The sequence below is a fragment of the Mercenaria mercenaria genome, chromosome 2 (genome assembly GCF_021730395.1).
Source record: "Mercenaria mercenaria strain notata chromosome 2, MADL_Memer_1, whole genome shotgun sequence".
NCBI lineage: Eukaryota > Metazoa > Mollusca > Bivalvia > Venerida > Veneridae > Mercenaria > Mercenaria mercenaria.
Window position 1 is genome coordinate 111,049,792 of NC_069362.1, and position 18,353 is coordinate 111,068,144.

General features: G+C 35.9%; 1 protein-coding gene across 1 annotated transcript in view; it reads right to left on the minus strand.

Moving 5' to 3' along the window:
* Positions 1-5,032: 5,032 nt before the first annotated feature.
* The window catches only part of LOC123564912 (tubulin-specific chaperone D-like), a 91,195-nt gene continuing 77,874 nt past the window's right edge, over positions 5,033-18,353 (minus strand). Inside the window, 5 exon segments of the mRNA XM_053537563.1 lie at positions 5,033-7,976; positions 8,965-9,049; positions 11,546-11,652; positions 15,036-15,123; positions 17,436-17,525. Coding sequence (XP_053393538.1) covers positions 7,962-7,976; positions 8,965-9,049; positions 11,546-11,652; positions 15,036-15,123; positions 17,436-17,525 — 385 coding nt within the window. The 3' untranslated portion in view covers positions 5,033-7,961.

The window sequence follows — 18,353 nt, forward strand, 5'->3', positions numbered from 1 at the left end:
TTGATATTTACATTAAAAATTTAGTTTTTTTTTTTTTTTTTTTTTCATCTTTTATATAAAATATTTTGTTTAATTCAATTACCCATTTTACTGTTAGTGTTGATTGGATTATAACACCTTTCTTAATCAGGCACATGTCGTGCGTGTTGGGAGTAAAATTTGTAACCGGTAATCATTTTTAATTGATAGCGCTAATTGGATTATAGCACCTTTTCTAATCGCAGTTGATTGAGAAACTAGTGCACTGGCGGGTAACTTATTAAAAATAATGCCAAGCGGCTCATTTGATGTATCGAGTTAAATCTAACGAAATACATAAATGTAAATGTAATAACTGAACGCTCTCATATATCCTGTCCGGCTTTAAAATTTAGGTACTCGCAAATTTCCCTCACACTGCGACCTGCAATAACTTTATAGAAAAAAAAGTGTTTTCAGTAGAAATCTTTATTAATAAGTAATTAATTAAATATAAATTCAATACATTAATCATTGGACAAGATGTGGTTAATAGGAAAAATCATATAATGCATGTACTTATATTATTTCATTACGAACATGTTTTGAAATTTTAAAAATTAAAAGCTTTAATGTGCTTGAATTCAATATATTTTATTAGCATTTACCAGATTTTAATAGCGCTATATGATAAACATTTAAAAGCGCTGTATTTTATCATTTATGATCAATTTCAACCACAAAAATCAAATAAACTAGAAAATGCTTTTGTAAAAAAGCGCATGTCTCCCCCAATGCAAAGTCCTATAGGCAAGAAGTCAATAGGGGTCAGGAGCAAAAATCAAAGAGACACTGATGGTTGGCTGCAATAGGGATCATCTACTTGGCATGTCCAGTCATCCCGCTAAATTTCAACACTCTTGGCTTAGTGGTTCTCTTTGATCAAGTGACCTCAAAATAAATAGGGGTCATCTACTCTGCATGTCCAATCATCCTATTAAGTTTCAACATTGTAGGTCAAGTGGTTCTCAAGTTATTTCCAAAAAATGATTTTACATGAACAGGCCACTGTGACCTTGACCTTTAACAGACTGACCCCAAAATCAATAGGGGTTATCTACTCTGCATGTTCAATCATCCTATGAAGTTTCAACATTCTGGGTCAAGTGGTTCTCAAGTTATTGATCAGAACTGGTTATCAATGTTCAGGCCCCTGTGACCTTGACCTTTAACGGAGTGGCCCCAAAAACAATAGGGGTCATTTACTCTGCATGAACAATCATCCTATGAAGTTTTAACATTCTGGGTTGAGAGGTTCTCAAGTTATTGATTGGAAATGGTTTTCCATGTTCAGGCCCCTGTGGCCTTGACCTTTAACAGAGTGACCCTAAAATCGTTAGGGGTCATCTACTCTGCATGACCAATCATCCTATGAAGTTTCATCATTCTGGGTCGAGAGGTTCTCAAGTTACTGACCGGAAATGGTTTTCAATGTTCGGGCCCCTGTGACCTTGACCTTTCACAGAGTGACCCCATAATCGTTAGGGGTCATCTACTCTGCATGACCAATCATCCTATTAAGTTTCAACATTCTGGGTCAAGTGATTCTCAAGTTATTGACCGGAAATGGTTTTTAATGTTCAGGCCCCTGTGACCTTGACCTTTAATGGAGTGACCCCATAATCGATAGGGGTCATCTACTTTGCATGTACAATCATCCTATGAAGTTTCAACATTCTGGGTCAAGTGGTTCTCTAGTTATTGATCGGAAATGGTTTTCCATGTTCAGGCCCCTGTGACCTTGACCTTTGACGGGGTGACCCCAAAATTAATAGGGGTCATCTACTCTTCATGACCAATCATCCTATGAAGTTTCAACATTCTGGGTCAAGTGGTTCTCTAGTTATTGATCGGAAATGGTTTTCCATGTTCAGGCCCCTGTGACCTTGACCTTTGACGGAGTGACCCCAAAATCAATAGGAGTCATCTACTCTTCATGACCAATCATCCTATGAAGTTTCAACATTCTGGGTCAAGTGGTTCTCTAGTTATTGATCGGAAATGGTTTTCAATGTTCAGGCCCCTGTGACCTTGACCTTTGACGGAGTGACCCCAAAATCAATAGGGGTCGTCTACTCCAGCAGCCCTACAACCCTATGAAGTTTGAAGGTTCTAGGTCAAATGGTTCTCCAGTTATTGCTCGGAAATGAAGTGTGACGTACGGACGGACGGAAGGACGGACAGACGGACAGGGCAAAAACAATATGTCTCCTGGGGGAGACATAATTACTTAATATGATATGTAGTTGCTCATGTTTGGTATTTACTAGTCATGTTCGTTTACATGAAACAGATCGCCCATTTTAATTTGTATATAAATTAGAAGCTTTCATGCGCTTGAATTCAATATACTTTTGATATATACTTTATTTATTTATTTTGTTGGGTTGAACGTCGAACAAACACAATCTTAGGTCATATTTAGATTATTACTAGGAAAAGAAAGTGAGATCTCTTTGTTATCATACAAATACATGTTGCGCAAAGACAATGTAAAACAAAACAACTTATCTACATCAACTTTCTGCAACTGCTAAATGTTATATTGGCTTGCTGTCAGTTAGCCAAGACTTGTTTTGGGTCATACAAATGCTCCTTGTGATACAAAGATTTGGTGCAATGCACATATTTTATATCAGTGAAACAAGGTTTTCCTTTTTTCATGACAACTGTCGGAGCCTATCCCCTGCCTGTGATGAATAAACTTAAGCATTCTTTGTAGATGACTGTCTCAATAATAAAGTCTGTGAAATCAGGTAATGTTTCAAACACTAGTAGTTTCAGGGGTATCTTTTGCTACCTTTCTATACAAGGGAACTAGGCCTTTCCAAAAGAAGCTGTTTGTTTTCTGGTGAATCAAGTAAACTTTAGCAGTTCTGGTAAACTGTCACCTGGTGATTAGTTTTGTTTAAGCTCCAACCCATGGGTAATGTCTTTAATTTGGCTAAAGTATTTTTGGCTATCTAGTAAGAAACGACTATAAGGATCTACACGTTTGCCAGTGTAAAACACTTTTCACTACATGAGGGATGATGTGGAATGAAAAACAGAGTGTTTGGGAGGTTTTTTATCAATATTGTCTCATGTGTTGGGAAAACAGCTGTCATTCCTAGGCAAAGCATGTAAGATTATTTTTCTGCCAATCATGTTCAAAATATCGCAGTGACAAACAAATTTGGGCATTTCCTGGTAGCATGTATATATTAAAATATGACATCATAATAGTTCTAGTACTAAGTGACATCACTTAAGTGAACATAATTTTATAGAAGGTTTCCCTAGGGAATGATGAGAATATGTATCCTGGCACATGATAATGACAAATGTATACTTTGCCCTCTGGGTAGGCAAGAAAATGACATCCCTGTAGTGGATCACCTCATCTTTTCCCCTGTGGAAAAAAGACGTGATATGCATGCATTGTGTTGTCATAATTTTGACGTCATAACCTTCAAAGCCTGATTTAGTAATTTACAATAAAAATTTAAAAACTTCACAACTATAGGCAAGAAAGATATCTTTCATGTCTGCCTGTGTCAATCAGGTGTTTCCCCATCCCTTGGAACAGTGTGGAAGTGTAAACAAGAAACCTTGCTTGTGCTCGTTTATTCCTTAAGATAGGAAAACCCTAACCTACAAAAGCAGGCATGTAGGATCCTAATGATTTTCAGCCAGTGTTACTTAAAGCCTATGTCTATGAAACTGGAAATTTTCTGCACAGCTATGTAGATAACACTGGCCCCACCCTCTTGGAAGTAACATTTTAACAGATCAGTTAGATCAAGAAATTTCTCTTACTATCAGCTTAATGAAAGAGATTGTATACGAAGGGCGTTCAATATGTAATGTTACTCCTTATGTAGTTCCGTAACCGTTAGTTATTTTTAGTTGCGGTTTTCGGCACATTATAGAGTAATTTATTGGAAACACAATTCTATATAAACTATAAAAACTGACAGGGTCAAAGTAAAGATATAATCATTTAAGTGAGGTGTACTCAGGTATACTGGACAATAATTATAATTTAGGTCTGTCCTGGGTATCCAGAGTCTCAGAAAAATATAATACCTTGTAAAATCACAAAATTCTATCATTTTTCTATGAGATACAGCAATTTCTGATAAGTTTGCATTTGTTTTAAACTATTCATTGCATTTTTAATTTTACAACACATCTAAAAAATCTAAACTCGAGGTTAATTCCATCTGGAAGGATGTTGAGAGCGTTTAATCTAAGTTGTAAGAACTAGTTTCACAATCGAGAATTGAGATATTAGTATCAACTTAAAATACAAGAATTTTTTAAACGATGATTATCGCACCTCACAAAACTGCAGAGGCTTATTGTACTTACCTTCTCATTTTTCAAGTAAAAATATACACAATTTTAAACTGTTATAAACTTTTTTGTTTTAGTTTTCATATGTTTTTGTGAAGATCATGATTTGTTTTCTCTGTTTAAACTGAAAATTGAACTATAGTTTTAGTTGTTGAATAGTAGAATCAAGGAATTGCATATTACAATCTCAATATTTTGGATATAAAATTGTTCAGTATACCCGAGTACACCTCAAATGAATATATTTTTACTTTGAATCTACCGATTTTTATAATTTATATAGCATTGTGTTCCCATTAAATTGCTCTATAACGTGCCGAAAACATCACCTAAAAATAACAAGCGGTTACAGAATTACATACAGAATAACATTACATATTGAACGCCCCTCGTACATGTATATTCCTTTTTCCATTTTGTGCGACTTATTCATGAAAGTAGGTGGCATTTTTACTTTTGCATATTTCCCCCCTCCTATGTCCAATACTATAACCGTGGGCGGAATGCCACATGTAGAAAGATCATATCAAACTTTGATTTAAAAATTATTTCCTTTTGGTTGCCATTGCAACCAGTGTTATGTGATGATTCATTGCATTTAAACTATCATGGGTAAAAGGTTATGCAAGGACCATTTTTATTACATTTGAATAAAATTTGCCAAATAGTTTCACACTGGAGGTAGTTGTCTGAGCTTAACTCAAATTTTATTTAAAGTACATGATACACATATATTTAAACAATTATCAAAAATCATATTTTATTGAAACAAGAGGACCATGAATCGCTCACATGTGTCCCCACATGACCCAGTTTTGAACTGTGTATGACGTCGTTTTTTCTATTATTTGACATAGTGACCTAATGTTTGAGCTCATGTGACCCAGTTTTGAACTTAACCTAGATAACATCAAGATAAAAATTCTGACCAATTTTCATGAAGATCCATCTAGAGAGGTCACAAGGTATTTCTATTATTTGACCTAATGACCTAGTTTTTGAAGGCACGTGACCCAGTTTTGAAATTAGCCTACATATCACCAAGGTGAACATTCTCACCAATTTTCATGAAGATTTATCGAAAAATATGGCCTCTAGAGAGGTAAAAAGGTCTTTCTATTTTTAGACCTACTGACCTGGTTTTTGACCGCAGTTGACCCAGTTTCAAACTTGACCTAGATATCATCAAGATGAACACTCGGACCATTTTTCATACAGATCCAATGAAAAATATGGCCTCTAGATAGGTCACAAGGTTTTTCTATTTTTAGACCTACTGGCCTAGTTTTTGACCGCACGTGACCCAGTTTTGAACTTGACCTAGATATCATCAAGGTAAACATTCTGACCAATTTTCATGAAGATTTATTGAAAAAATATGGCCTCTAGAGAGGTAAAAAGGTCTTTCTATTTTTAGACCTACTGACCTAGTTTTTGACCGCAGTTGACCCAGTTTCAAATCTGACCTAGATATCATCAAGATGAACACTCAGACCATTTTTCATATAAATCCCATAAAAAATATGGCCTCTAGAGAGGTCACAAGGTTTTTCTATTATTTGACCTAATGACCTATGTTTTTGATGGCACGTGACCCAGTTTTGAACCTGAACTAGATATCATCAAGGTGAACATTCTGACCAATTTTCATGAAGATCCATTAAAAAGTATGGCCTCTAGAGAGGTCACAAGGTTTCTCTATTTTTAGACCTACTGACCTAGTTTTTGACCGCACGTGACCCAGTTTCAAACTTGACCTAGGTATCATCAAGGTGAACATTCTGACCAATTTGCATGAAGATCCATTGAAAAATATGGCCTCTAAAGGGGTCACAAGGATTTTCCATTTTTAGACCTCTGACCTAGTTTTGGACCGCACATGACCCAGTTTTGCACTTGACCTAGATGTCATCAAGATGAACATTCTGACCAACTTCCATGAAGATCCTATGAAAAATGTGACCTCTACAAGTGGTCACAAGCAAATGTTTACGCACGCACGCATGCCTGGACACATGGACGACGGACGCCATGCGATCACAAAAGCTCACCTGGTCACTTTGTGACAGGTGAGCTAAAAAGTACTTGTTTGCTAATACAAAGAAAGCATAGAAACCATAAAATGTAAAACTGATTTATCACAGCTTATATAATCATGCACATGTATATGAAAATTAATAAAACAATTAGTCACATGTTGCCACTAATATTGTACTTCTAGAGATGAAGCTTCAGCCATAGTGAAAAATTCTCAAAATTACCAAACTTCTTACAACATTTTAAATAATATATTGTTTAAAACAATCTGATTTATAAAGGTTGGCAGGGATAATCAAGCATTAACCTTAGACCAGGGCTGGAAGCCTGAAAATCTACTTTCTGAAGCCTGTAATGTCCTTTTTTATACGGCAATCCTAGCAGTACAAAACCTAAAATCTAGACTAGTCCTGAAAAATCACAGGCCTGTAACTTGCTTTATCTAAATCTATTCCAAAATCATTCAAGAAACATAGTGTTAGGAGGCTCGTAAACAGTGCAGCCTCTCTAGAAAGAACACTACTAGGAAGACTGAAAAACCTTTCATATACAGACCGCTTTGCTCTGAAGCGATTTACATACTGTACTAAGAAAATATCTCATTGGAAACTGGAAACGAAGTATTTTATTTGTACGAGGTGTAAGCGCATGGGAGGTATACTAGTATGCTCCACAGAAGTGTAAGTTCAAAGAAAGACTATAATTGGAGGTGTGTGCTCCAAGAATGTAAATGCTCAAGGGTGGTGTATACTCCAGGACATACTTTTCAGCGAGGTGTACACTCCAGGCAGGTGTATATTTCAAGAAAGGAAATGCTATAGGGAAGTGTACATGCTTTAGGGAGGTGTACACTCCATGTAGATGTATGCTTCAGGGAGGTGCCATTAAATGAGGCTTTCCTGTAATTTGTTTCCAGTAAAGTCTGTTTATCTTATGTGTACATCTAAGGTATTGTAATCCTTTAACAGAGAAAAAAACATGCATTAAAAAATGTCTTAAAAAATCTGACAAATATGGGTTCTTACAAGTTCTTGACATATAATATTCCGAGTTACTTTGCAAGCTTGTAATTCAGTGCTGCAATTAATAAATCCTTATTACAATCAATATGCAAGAATCAAATAAACTTTCAGAAAATGGAAATCTGCTTTAAGGTCAACAGCAAAATAGGGGGAGGGGAACAAAAAAGATACTCCAAGTGAGAAACTTATAATGTATCGGGCACCATAATGGTACTACAATCAATAAATTATACTGAAGTTTAATAAGTAGTGAAAAAGCATAATATTATATGACCATAATAAAAGTTTCTGCATAAAAAAACTGAACATTTATGTTGACTTCTAAATAGTCTCTAGGACAGTTACAATTAAATAAAACACTAAAGTCACTGGTTGATTGACCTATGCTTTTTATCTTTACAAATATCCAGTAATTTAAAACTATTCCATCCTCTTGGATTTGAACAACAGTGTGTACTTGTTTACATCATAATGAACTGTATGAAATAATTTCTAAACTGTATCAAATCTGTCTAACTGTTGTTTTTTTCAATCAACTGAGGCAGGTCAACTTGCTTCCTTCTGTAAAAATAAATAGATTTATATAAACTGCAATATCAGCATTGCAACAAAATCATTACACACTAGGTAACACACACCATACACTAAACTTGAACAACAGTTCTATGTTAAACATCTAAGAGGACTGATCAAAAAGTAATGCCACTGAGGTAATATAAATTTCAACATAATTATGATGTCATCACTTAAGTTTTATTGACAGAGAGCAGAGAGACATAACTTCACATCATTTTAACATTTAGCCTTTTAAATTTCTGAAATGAACTGGTCTATTATTCAATCTGGGCAATATCATTTATTATTCAAAGTGATGTTCATTGAAAACTTACTGACTGAATAGTGAACAATGCAAACCTGCACTGATCTTGGTCTGCACTGGTCACAAAAGCAAAATCACTTGCCGCCAGCAGGCTAAAGGTCAATATCATATAATTTTGCTTGTTATTTTGAGATAAACTGAGGATTGCCTTTGTTTCACTGTTTTTTAATTTCTGTTTACGAAACAAATATTATTTTTGCATGCGGCAGGATGACTTAACTGGTATCCTTTAAATCTTTATGTATTTAAAATGAAGAAACCCTAGGCAACAATATTTACTTCTGTATTCTGGAATGAATATAAGTACATCTTGCTATAAATTTCATCATAATGAAATGAAGAGTAACTGTCAGAAAGATACAGTGACATTACTTTTGGATTACACTTTGTTTTTTTTGGCAGTGAAATGGCAGCAAATGCTAAGGCTAACATTATAGCCTTAAAAGTCTAATGCCTGCCCCTCCTCAATATGGCAGATACACATTTTCTCTTGAACTTAAAATTCTAATAAAATGCACTTTAAAATGTTTGCCTCGTTTTTTCCACTAGCTGAACCTAATGTATACAAAGAAATTTTATCCAGTATTTTAGTGAAAAAACAATTTTTAAAACTTTGAAAAATTTAAGTTAATTTGAGTCATAAACAAATGATAACTGACATTTATTTACCTTTTTCAAAGGAACAGGAACTGGAACATCCAGCAGGTTACAGATATTATTCCTAATTGGTCGTATTTGTTCTATTTCATTGTCCCTGGAATAACAACAGAAATGAGTTACTGATAGATTCAGCAAATCCGTGACAAGCATTTTTGATGAAATGTTATGATCCATATAATAAGTTATATAATAATTATCATTCTGCATGTCTACAGGGATAGCAGAGGGATAAGGAACTTTTTTAACTTTGAAGACATCTGCACTCATTATACTTTTATGTTTAATAAATATCAATAGGGATTGTTTTTCATAGCTTTTGTTATCACTCTTTGCGACAACATTTCGACCCAGGGCCTTTATCAAATCACATGCATAAGTCTTAGATTACAAAAAAAGTCATATTCCGCAATTCTTCTTGCTAACAAATATATAAGATATACTTTTATGAGCCAGAAAGAAATTTTCATTGCAAAATCCCCAAGTAACATTTGGCCTATTATCTTCAAGAGAAAACACTGTCTTCAAATCAAAACCTCTGAGATGTGAATGTTGTTTTGATACCAAGCAAAACAATAAAACTCAACCCTTTCCAGAATGTTTCAATAAGGACGGTCATAACAAAGCTTAATACCAGGATGTTACAATGATTACTGTCACAACAAGCAAATTCGATGAATTGGTATCCCCCGCCGAAATGGCTTGTGGTGAGGAATGGCCAAAACATATATCCGGCAAGAAGTTAAGGATGTTACTAAGAAGCAAAAAATTTCATTAGTCAAAATCATTTTAACAGAATATGTGAATGGTTTTTTTTTTGTGTTTTTTTATGGGGGGTGGGGGGGCAGCGGGGGTGACCAGGTGAGGGTACAAAATTTCACATGTTGATTATAAATATTGATGGAAAATTAAAAATGATTAAAAACAAGAGCTGTCACTAATGGTGACAAATGCCCCTGCAGCACCTTGACCTTTAACCTGGTGACCTTGACCTTTGCCCTGGTGATCCCAAAGTCAGTAGGGGTGGTGTACTCAATAAGTACTATCAGCATGTGAAGTTTGAAGGTCCTGGGTGAAGTGGTTTGCGAGTAAAGTGCCTTCATGCAAAAAGTTAACGTTGGCCCCTGTGACCTTGACCTTTGATCTGGTGACCCCAAAGTCAGTAGGGTTGGTATACTCATAAAGTACTATCAGCATGTAAAGTTTGAAGGTCCTGGGTGAAGTGCTTCGCGAGTAAAGTGCCTTCATGCAAAAAGTTAACGTTGGCCCGTGACCTTGACCTTTGACCTGGTGACCCCAAGGTCAGTAGGGTAGTGTACTCAATAAGTATTATCAGCATTTGAAGTCTGAAGGTCCTGGGTGCAGTGGTTCGCGAGTAAAGTGCCTTCATGCAAAAAGTTAACGTTGGCCCCTGTGACCTTGACCTTTGACCCGGTGACCCCAAGGTCAGTAGGGGTGGTGTACTCAATAAGTACTATCAGCATGTAAAGTTTGAAGGTACTGGGTGCTGTGGTTCGTGAGTAAAAGGCCTTTATGAAAAAAGTTAACGTTGGCCCCTGTGACCTTGACCTTTGACCTGGTGACCCCAATGTCAGTAGGGTGGTATACTCAATAAGTACTATCAGCATGTGAAGTTTGAAGATCCTGGGTGCAGTGGTTTGCGAGTAAAGTGCCTTCATGCAAAAAGTTAACGTGACAAACGAACGAACGAACAAACTAACAAACTAACGGATGGACAGTTGAAAACTAATATGCCTCCCTTCGGGGGCATAAAAAATTGGTGGGGGATGGGGATGCATGATCGGGGTGGTGGGCAAGACTGAGTGGAGAGTGAGGTGGGGGAACGGTACAACTTTGCATGCTGATAAATATTCATGGAAGGTTTGGAAAAAAATAATAATAAAAAGGAATTATCTTCTTTTTTTTGGGGGGTGGGGGGTGGGGGCGGGGGGTGTGACCAAGGCAAGGTGGTGACCAGGTGTGGGTACAGAACTTCACATGTTTATAATAAATTTTCATGAAAAAGAATGAAAGAAGTTTAATGAAATTCTACCAATTGATTGGTATGTTATGTACAAATCTGTAGATTTTTAAACAATTAAAGGGCAATAACTGTAAGGAAAATTGACCAATTGAAAAAAAAAAATGACAGGCATCATCGAAGTATGTTGGTTCATATTTATTTCAAGTTTCATAAAATTCTACCAGCTTATTACTTAGAAATGGCTTCAGGCGTGGATTTTTCATTAAATCAAGGGCAATAACTCTAAGGGAAATTAACCAATCCAAAAAAACAAACTTAACAGGCATCATCGCAGTATGTTGTTGCATGTTTATTTCAAGTTTTATGAATTCTACCTGAAAAACTAAAGCTCAACACTTACCCGATTGTTTCAGTAAGTTTTGGCACTATGAAGCTACGAATTACTTCACAAGGTATTGGTCCTAATCAAAGCTCAACATTTGCCAGATTGTTTCAGTAAGTTTCAGTATAGTCAAACTTATACTTAAAGATTGTTTCACAAGGTGAAGTTAGAAGAAAGCATAACACTTACCAGATTGATTCATTAAGTATAGTCATAGTACAACTTACCAGATTGTTTCGCTAAGTATAGTCATGAGTTCATCTAAATTTTCAGCTGGAGCAATATCATAAGTGACGAGAACTTCATAAAACTTGTTTGCTGTTGTCTTACGGATCTAAAATAATAAGCAGATAGGCAACAATCAGAATTTCACAATTCACAAGATGATAATCATCAACCTAATGTATTATATCATATTTTCTTTTGTTTGTTTTAAAGTCGCACCAACACTATTATAGGTCATATGGCGACTTTCCAGCTTTGATGGTGGAGGAAGACCCCAGGTGCCCCTTCGTGCATTATTTCATCCTAAGCGGGCACCTGGGTATATCCACCGACCTTCTGTAAGCCAGCTGGATGGCTTCCTCACATGAAGAATTCAACGCCCCGAGTGAGGCTCGAACCCACATTGATGAGGGCAAGAGATTTGAAGCTATATATGATATAGTTATATATCTATTTTAAAAAATGATTCACTATATAACTACACAATTGATACATTGTTCTCAGTCAACGAGACCTTGACCTTTGATCTCAAAATCAATTGAGGTCATGTGCTGATCATGATCAACCTCCCTCTAAATCTCATGATCCTAGGCCTAAGCCTTCTCAAGTTATAGTCCTGAAATGGTTTCACTGTTCCGGGTCAATGTGACCTTGACCTTTTGCCTCCTGACCTCAAAATCAATAGGGGTCATCTGCTGGTCATGACTAACCTCCTCATCAACTTTTATGATCCTAGGCCTAAGCAATCTTGAGTAATCATCCAGAAACGGTTTAACTGTTCCAAGTCACTATGACCTTGTCCTTGTGCTGATCATGATCAACCTCCCTCTAAACCTCATGATCCTAGGCCTAAGCCTTCACAAGTTATAGTCCTGAAATGGTTTCACTGTTCCGGGTCAATGTGACCTTGACCTTTTGCCTACTGACCTCAAAATCAATAGGGGTCATCTCCCTATCAACTTTCATGATCCTAGGCCCAAGCATTCTTAAATTATCATCCAGAAACAGATTGGTCTACATACAGACAGACCGACTGACATCTGCAAAACAATATACCCCTCCTTACTCGAAGGGGGGCAAAATAACAAAATTATCATTTTTCAAGCAATTTCATCTCAGTCTTCTGACATGTCCTTAGGCCAATACAACCACCCTCAGACAAATAACAAGGCAACTATTAAATTGTTTAATGAATGCTACTTTTTGCGCACTTAGGTAAATATAAAGCATATTAGGACTTCTTGCAAATGTATGAATTGTGCTGATTTTCTGATGATCTGCAATAAGTCCCAATGTGATTTATACCCATCTGCACTAACAAAAAATAGCATGAATGTTTTATTTTTATAATTTCACAGCTGCTTGCTACAAATATAAATGGTTCGCTTTCCATGAGAATCAGCACCTAAAAAAATCTGGATATTGATCTTTTCAACATCTAAATAGAACAACCAAAAAGAGCTGCCCACACTGAACTACCTTCTAATAAAAAAAATCCCGACTTTTATTTCATATATCCTTAAATCCAGGAAAAAATCACACAGTCATATTGATTCAGTTTTGATATCTACAATCAGAAAACTCAGTTTCAACAATACTTTCTGGTGTTCAATTTTGCACTTTTTTTTGTCAAACAATGCCATTTCGCTCATATTTTTTTCCAAATTGTGTCTGCAATCTCATAGAAAGGGAAACCCTTGATATTACTGCATCAGTACTGCTTATGTAAAAATAAATGTTTTTCTCACTTATCGGACAGAAAAATCTCTATTTTTACAAATGCTGGAAAATCTTATCTCACATGGGTTATCCCACACTCCTGTGACGGACTACTTCATGCACTGAATATACATATTATTTATGTAAAATAATTAAAAATCAGGTACCTTTATCTTTTCTCTCCGTTCCTTATAGTGTATTTCTCGATTAAAAATTCATTACTTTATGACAAGAATGTACCGTTACGCTACAAATGATAAAACTAAAGCGGAACTTTGTTATTGTGCGTCACTGAAATGTCACGACGTCACTTCTGCTTACGGACGTCAATTTCCCGCGTTTTTAATAGTTTCATATTTTCATGCTTGTTTTTAATGTTTCTGTTGTGGTAAGTGAGAAATAGAATCCATCATTGGTGTTCGGTAAAGATCGGAAATCCCAACCCTCGGGCGCACCGCTCAAGTCTTAAACTCGGCACAGCCTCGTTTAAGACTTGAGCGGTGCGCCGTCGGGTTGGGATTTTCTGATCTTAACCGAAGACAAATGACAGATTCTCTATTTCTTTCTATACAAAAACACATAGTGACTGTAAATAAAGAATAAACAGGCTATAAACCTGCTTAACATATATCAATTACAGCTTTTTTATAATAAATGTTTATTCTTTACTCTGCTAAATTTCTAAAACAAGAGGACCATGATGGTCCTGAATCGCTCACCTGTCCCAACATGACCCAGTTTTGAACTGAGTATGACGTCGTTTTTTTTCTTCTATTATTTGACATAGTGACCTAGTTTTTGAGCTCATGTGACCCAGTTTCGAATCTGACCTAGATATCATCAAGATGAACATTCAGACCAACTTTCATACAGATCCCATGAAAAATATGGCCTCTAGAGAGGTCACAAGGTTTTTTCATTATTTGACCTACTGACCTAGTTATTGATGGCACGTGACCCAGTTTCGAACTTGACCTAGATATCACCAAGGTGAACATTCTGACCAATTTTCATGAAGATCCGTTCAAAAGTATGGCCTCTAGAGAGGTCACAAGGTTTTTCTTTTTTAGACCTAATGACCTAGTTTTTGACCACAGCTGACCCAGTTTCGATACTGATCTAGATATCATCAAGATGAAAATTCAGACCAACTTTCATACAGATCCCATGGAAAATATGGCCTCTAGAGAGGTCACAAGGTTTTTCTATTATTTGACCTACTGACCTAGTTTTTGATGGCACGTGACCCAGTTTCGAACTTGACCTAGATATCATCAAGATGAACATTCTGACCAATTTTCATGAAGATCTTGTGAAAAATATGGCCTCTAGAGAGGTCACAAGGTTTTTCTATTTTTAGACCTACTGACCTAGTTTTTGACCGCACGTGACCCAGTTTCAAACTTGACCTAGATATCATTAATATGAACATTCTGACCAATTTTCATAAAGATCCCATGAAAAATGTGACCTCTAGAGAGGTCACAAGCAAAAGTTTACGCACGGACGGACGCACGGACGACGGACGCTGCATGATCACAAAAGCTCACACTGTCACTTTGTGACATGTGAGGTAAAAAGACTGATCCATTTGGAAAGTACAATTTATTATTCCAAGGGGTGTTCAATGAAAAGCAAGAAAAAAACACTTGCCGCCAGCAGGCTGAAGGTTAAAAATTCTAAAGAAAGTATATGTTGTGAGAATGAACTTTTGCTGCAACAACAGAACAGTTTGGTTTTTTTCATCACATTTTGTACAAGATTTTTACTCACCCTAGGGAATCTGTGACAAAGGAAAATACAAAGAGACATGAGACTTTTCTTTCTTACATCACCAGGAAATTGTAACAAACCGCAGTAACTGAAACAGTGGGAAATTACAGATTTATAAGCAAACATTTTCATCTACTTTGAATTCATAAAACAGGCAATTTTATTAGAACAGTATTCAAAAGAAATCATTTTTCGGCACAATATGTTTGGAATTCAGCTCATTTTATATGTTAAGTGAGTGACATGTCAAAAGAGTTATTTGCATTAGATATATGTACCACATCACATTTTTCTTCTTGAATATTCTCCTGCTTCATTTCATGTGAATTACTGGAAAATTAGAGTGAAATACCATATACTTTTTTCACTGGTAAAAAACTATAAAATGTGTAAATTTAGACAAAACATGAAATAAACAAGAGGACCATGATGGTCCTGAATCGCTCACCTCTTCCCACATGACCCAGTTTTGAGTATGACGTCGTTTTTTCTATTATTTGACCTACTGACCTAGTTTTTGAGCTCATGTGACCCAGTTTTGAACTTGACCTAGATATTATCAAGATAAAAATTCTGACCAATTTTCATGAAGATCCATTGAAAAATATGGTCTCAAGAGAGGTCACAAGGTTTTTCTATTATTTGACCTATTGACCTAGTTTTCAAAGGTACGTGACCCTGTTTTGAACTTTACCTAGATATCATCAAGGTGAACATTCTCACTAATTTTCATGAAGATCTCATGAAAAATATGGCCTCTAGAGAGGTCACAAGGTTTTTCTATTTTTATACCTACTGGCCTAGTTTTTGACCACACGTGACCCAATTTCAAAACTGACCTAGATATCAAGGTGAACATTCAGATCAATTTTCATGAAAATCCATTGAAAAATATGGCCTCTAGAGAGGTCAAAAGATTTTTCTAATTTTAGACCTACTGACCTAGTTTTTGACCGCAGTTGACCCAGTTTCAAACTTGAACTAGATATCATCAAGATGAACATTCAGACCAACTTTCATACAGATCCCATGAAAAGTATGGCCTTTAGAGAGGTCACAAGGTTTTTCTATTATTTGACCTACTGACCTAGTTTTTGAAGGCACGTGACCCAGTTTCGAACTTGACCTAGTTATCATCAAGGTGAACGTTCTGACCAATTTTCATGAAGATCTTGTGAAATATATGGCCTCTAGAGAGGTCACAAGGTTTTTCTATTTTTAGACCTACTGACCTAGTTTTTGACCGCACGTGACCCAGTTTCGAACTTGACCTAGATATCATCAAGGTGAACATTCAGACCAATTTTCATGAAGATCTCATGTAATATATGGCCTCTAGAGAGGTCACAAGGTTTTTCAATTATTAGACCTACTGACCTAGTTTTTGGCGGCATGTGACCCAGTTTCGAACTTGACCTAGATATCATCAAGGTGAACATTCTGACCAACTTTCATAAAGATCCCATGAAAAATGTGACCTCTAGAGTGGTCACAAGCAAAAGTTTACGGACAGACGCACGCACGGACGGACGCCGCGCGATCACAAAAGCTCACCTTGTCACTTTGTGACAGGTGAGCTAAAAAAACTTGTTTCTTTTACATGTACGGTCGAAGTACCTTTCACTCATGAACACTATATCTTATATTTTCACTCATGGCTATGCCACTCATGAAAATATTACATATTAAGATGTTCACTAGTGAAAGATATTTCAATCTTACACTGAAACAAACAAATATCCTCCTCTATTTATTCTGGTCAATAGTGTGACTATTTACAGCTGTACTGTCTAAGAATACCCCAAAAATTAAAGTGATATCATTTATTTATAAAGATTATTTTATGTATAAAAATATTACAAGCCTGGTATATTCTATACAGAGTTTATGCGTAATCTTAAGGTTAAATTTTAATTCCATTAAACGTTCAGGCGGTTAGCCCTAAATAGTATTTTATAATTCTGCACCAGTACTGACTTTTTTTTCTCAAGCAACTGACAGCTTCCCTACAAGAATCATAGGTGGAGACTGAACCAATCCAGGTACTTACCTCTTGCCTGGAATCCAAATTTTGCCACCATTTCATTCACAGTCTTACTTTGTACTTACTGAGCTGACCACAAGGTCTAGCAAGAGGTACAGAATTCAATTTAATAAGCACAACTAATATCTGTACTAACTGGATCATCTGCTCTAAAATGGATAACAAAAAAACCCTTCTAACAGAACTATCTAAACGTGGTATATCATATCAGATATAAAAGCTACCAGATTTCTTATTAAAGAAACACCTGGAGTATTATTTATCTAGTATAATGACAGATTATTTAGTATATTACAAGAGAAATACCTGCAAAATATCCTTGGTATATAATAAGAAAATACGAGCACAAAACTTACACATCTGCACTGGCCAGCAGTTTCTGAGGATCTCCACTTTTCTGAATTTCTGCTTTCACAAGCTGATACACTTCCAGTGGAAATGGATGACTGAAATCAGGTAAATAACTCAACATAACACAACCCATTTTTTCACATGCATTAACATTTTACCACAATTTAGGACATTTCATAAGTATATTTTATCAATATATGCACAATCCTAATCTCTTAAGTTACCGTAAATGTCTGTTTAACCTTTACCCTGCTAAATTTCTAAAAAGAATTGGTCAATCATTCAATTTGGGCAGTTCCATTTATTATTCGAAGGGGTGTTCACTGAAAGTTTACTGACCGAATAGCAAACAGTGCAGACCATGATCTTGTGCACCGTAAAGGCTAAATCACTTGCCACCAGCAGGCTAAAGTTTAAGATGAAATCTCACTGATTTCGTTTACACCTTTATCAACAATTACATTATCCTTAAAAGAACCCAAACAATCAAAATAAAATTCCCATTTTGCTTCACAGTAGCAGCTTTGGCCGACTGGCCCTACAATATCTGTATGTATGTGTACACTACAAGCATTCTGTGAGGAATTTGAAATGTTGTTTAATACGTGGTTACATATTTTTTATCATAATAGTTAAAGACTGTTACATCCAAATTCATTTTTGAAAATATGAACAATTATTTCACACAGCTAAGTGCAGTATAAAGGTGTTAAACCACTTGTACAAGATGGCCATAATGGCCCTGTATCACTCTACCAACTCAAATGGATATATGATCTCTTGAAAGAGGATTTTTACATAATGCTATATGGCAAATATTTAAGATCTAAGCCTTGAGATTTTTTTAGTTTTTCCTACATAAGTAAATGTGAAACAAGTGACACCTACAGGCGGGGTCAATTCTGATACCAAGAGCATTATCT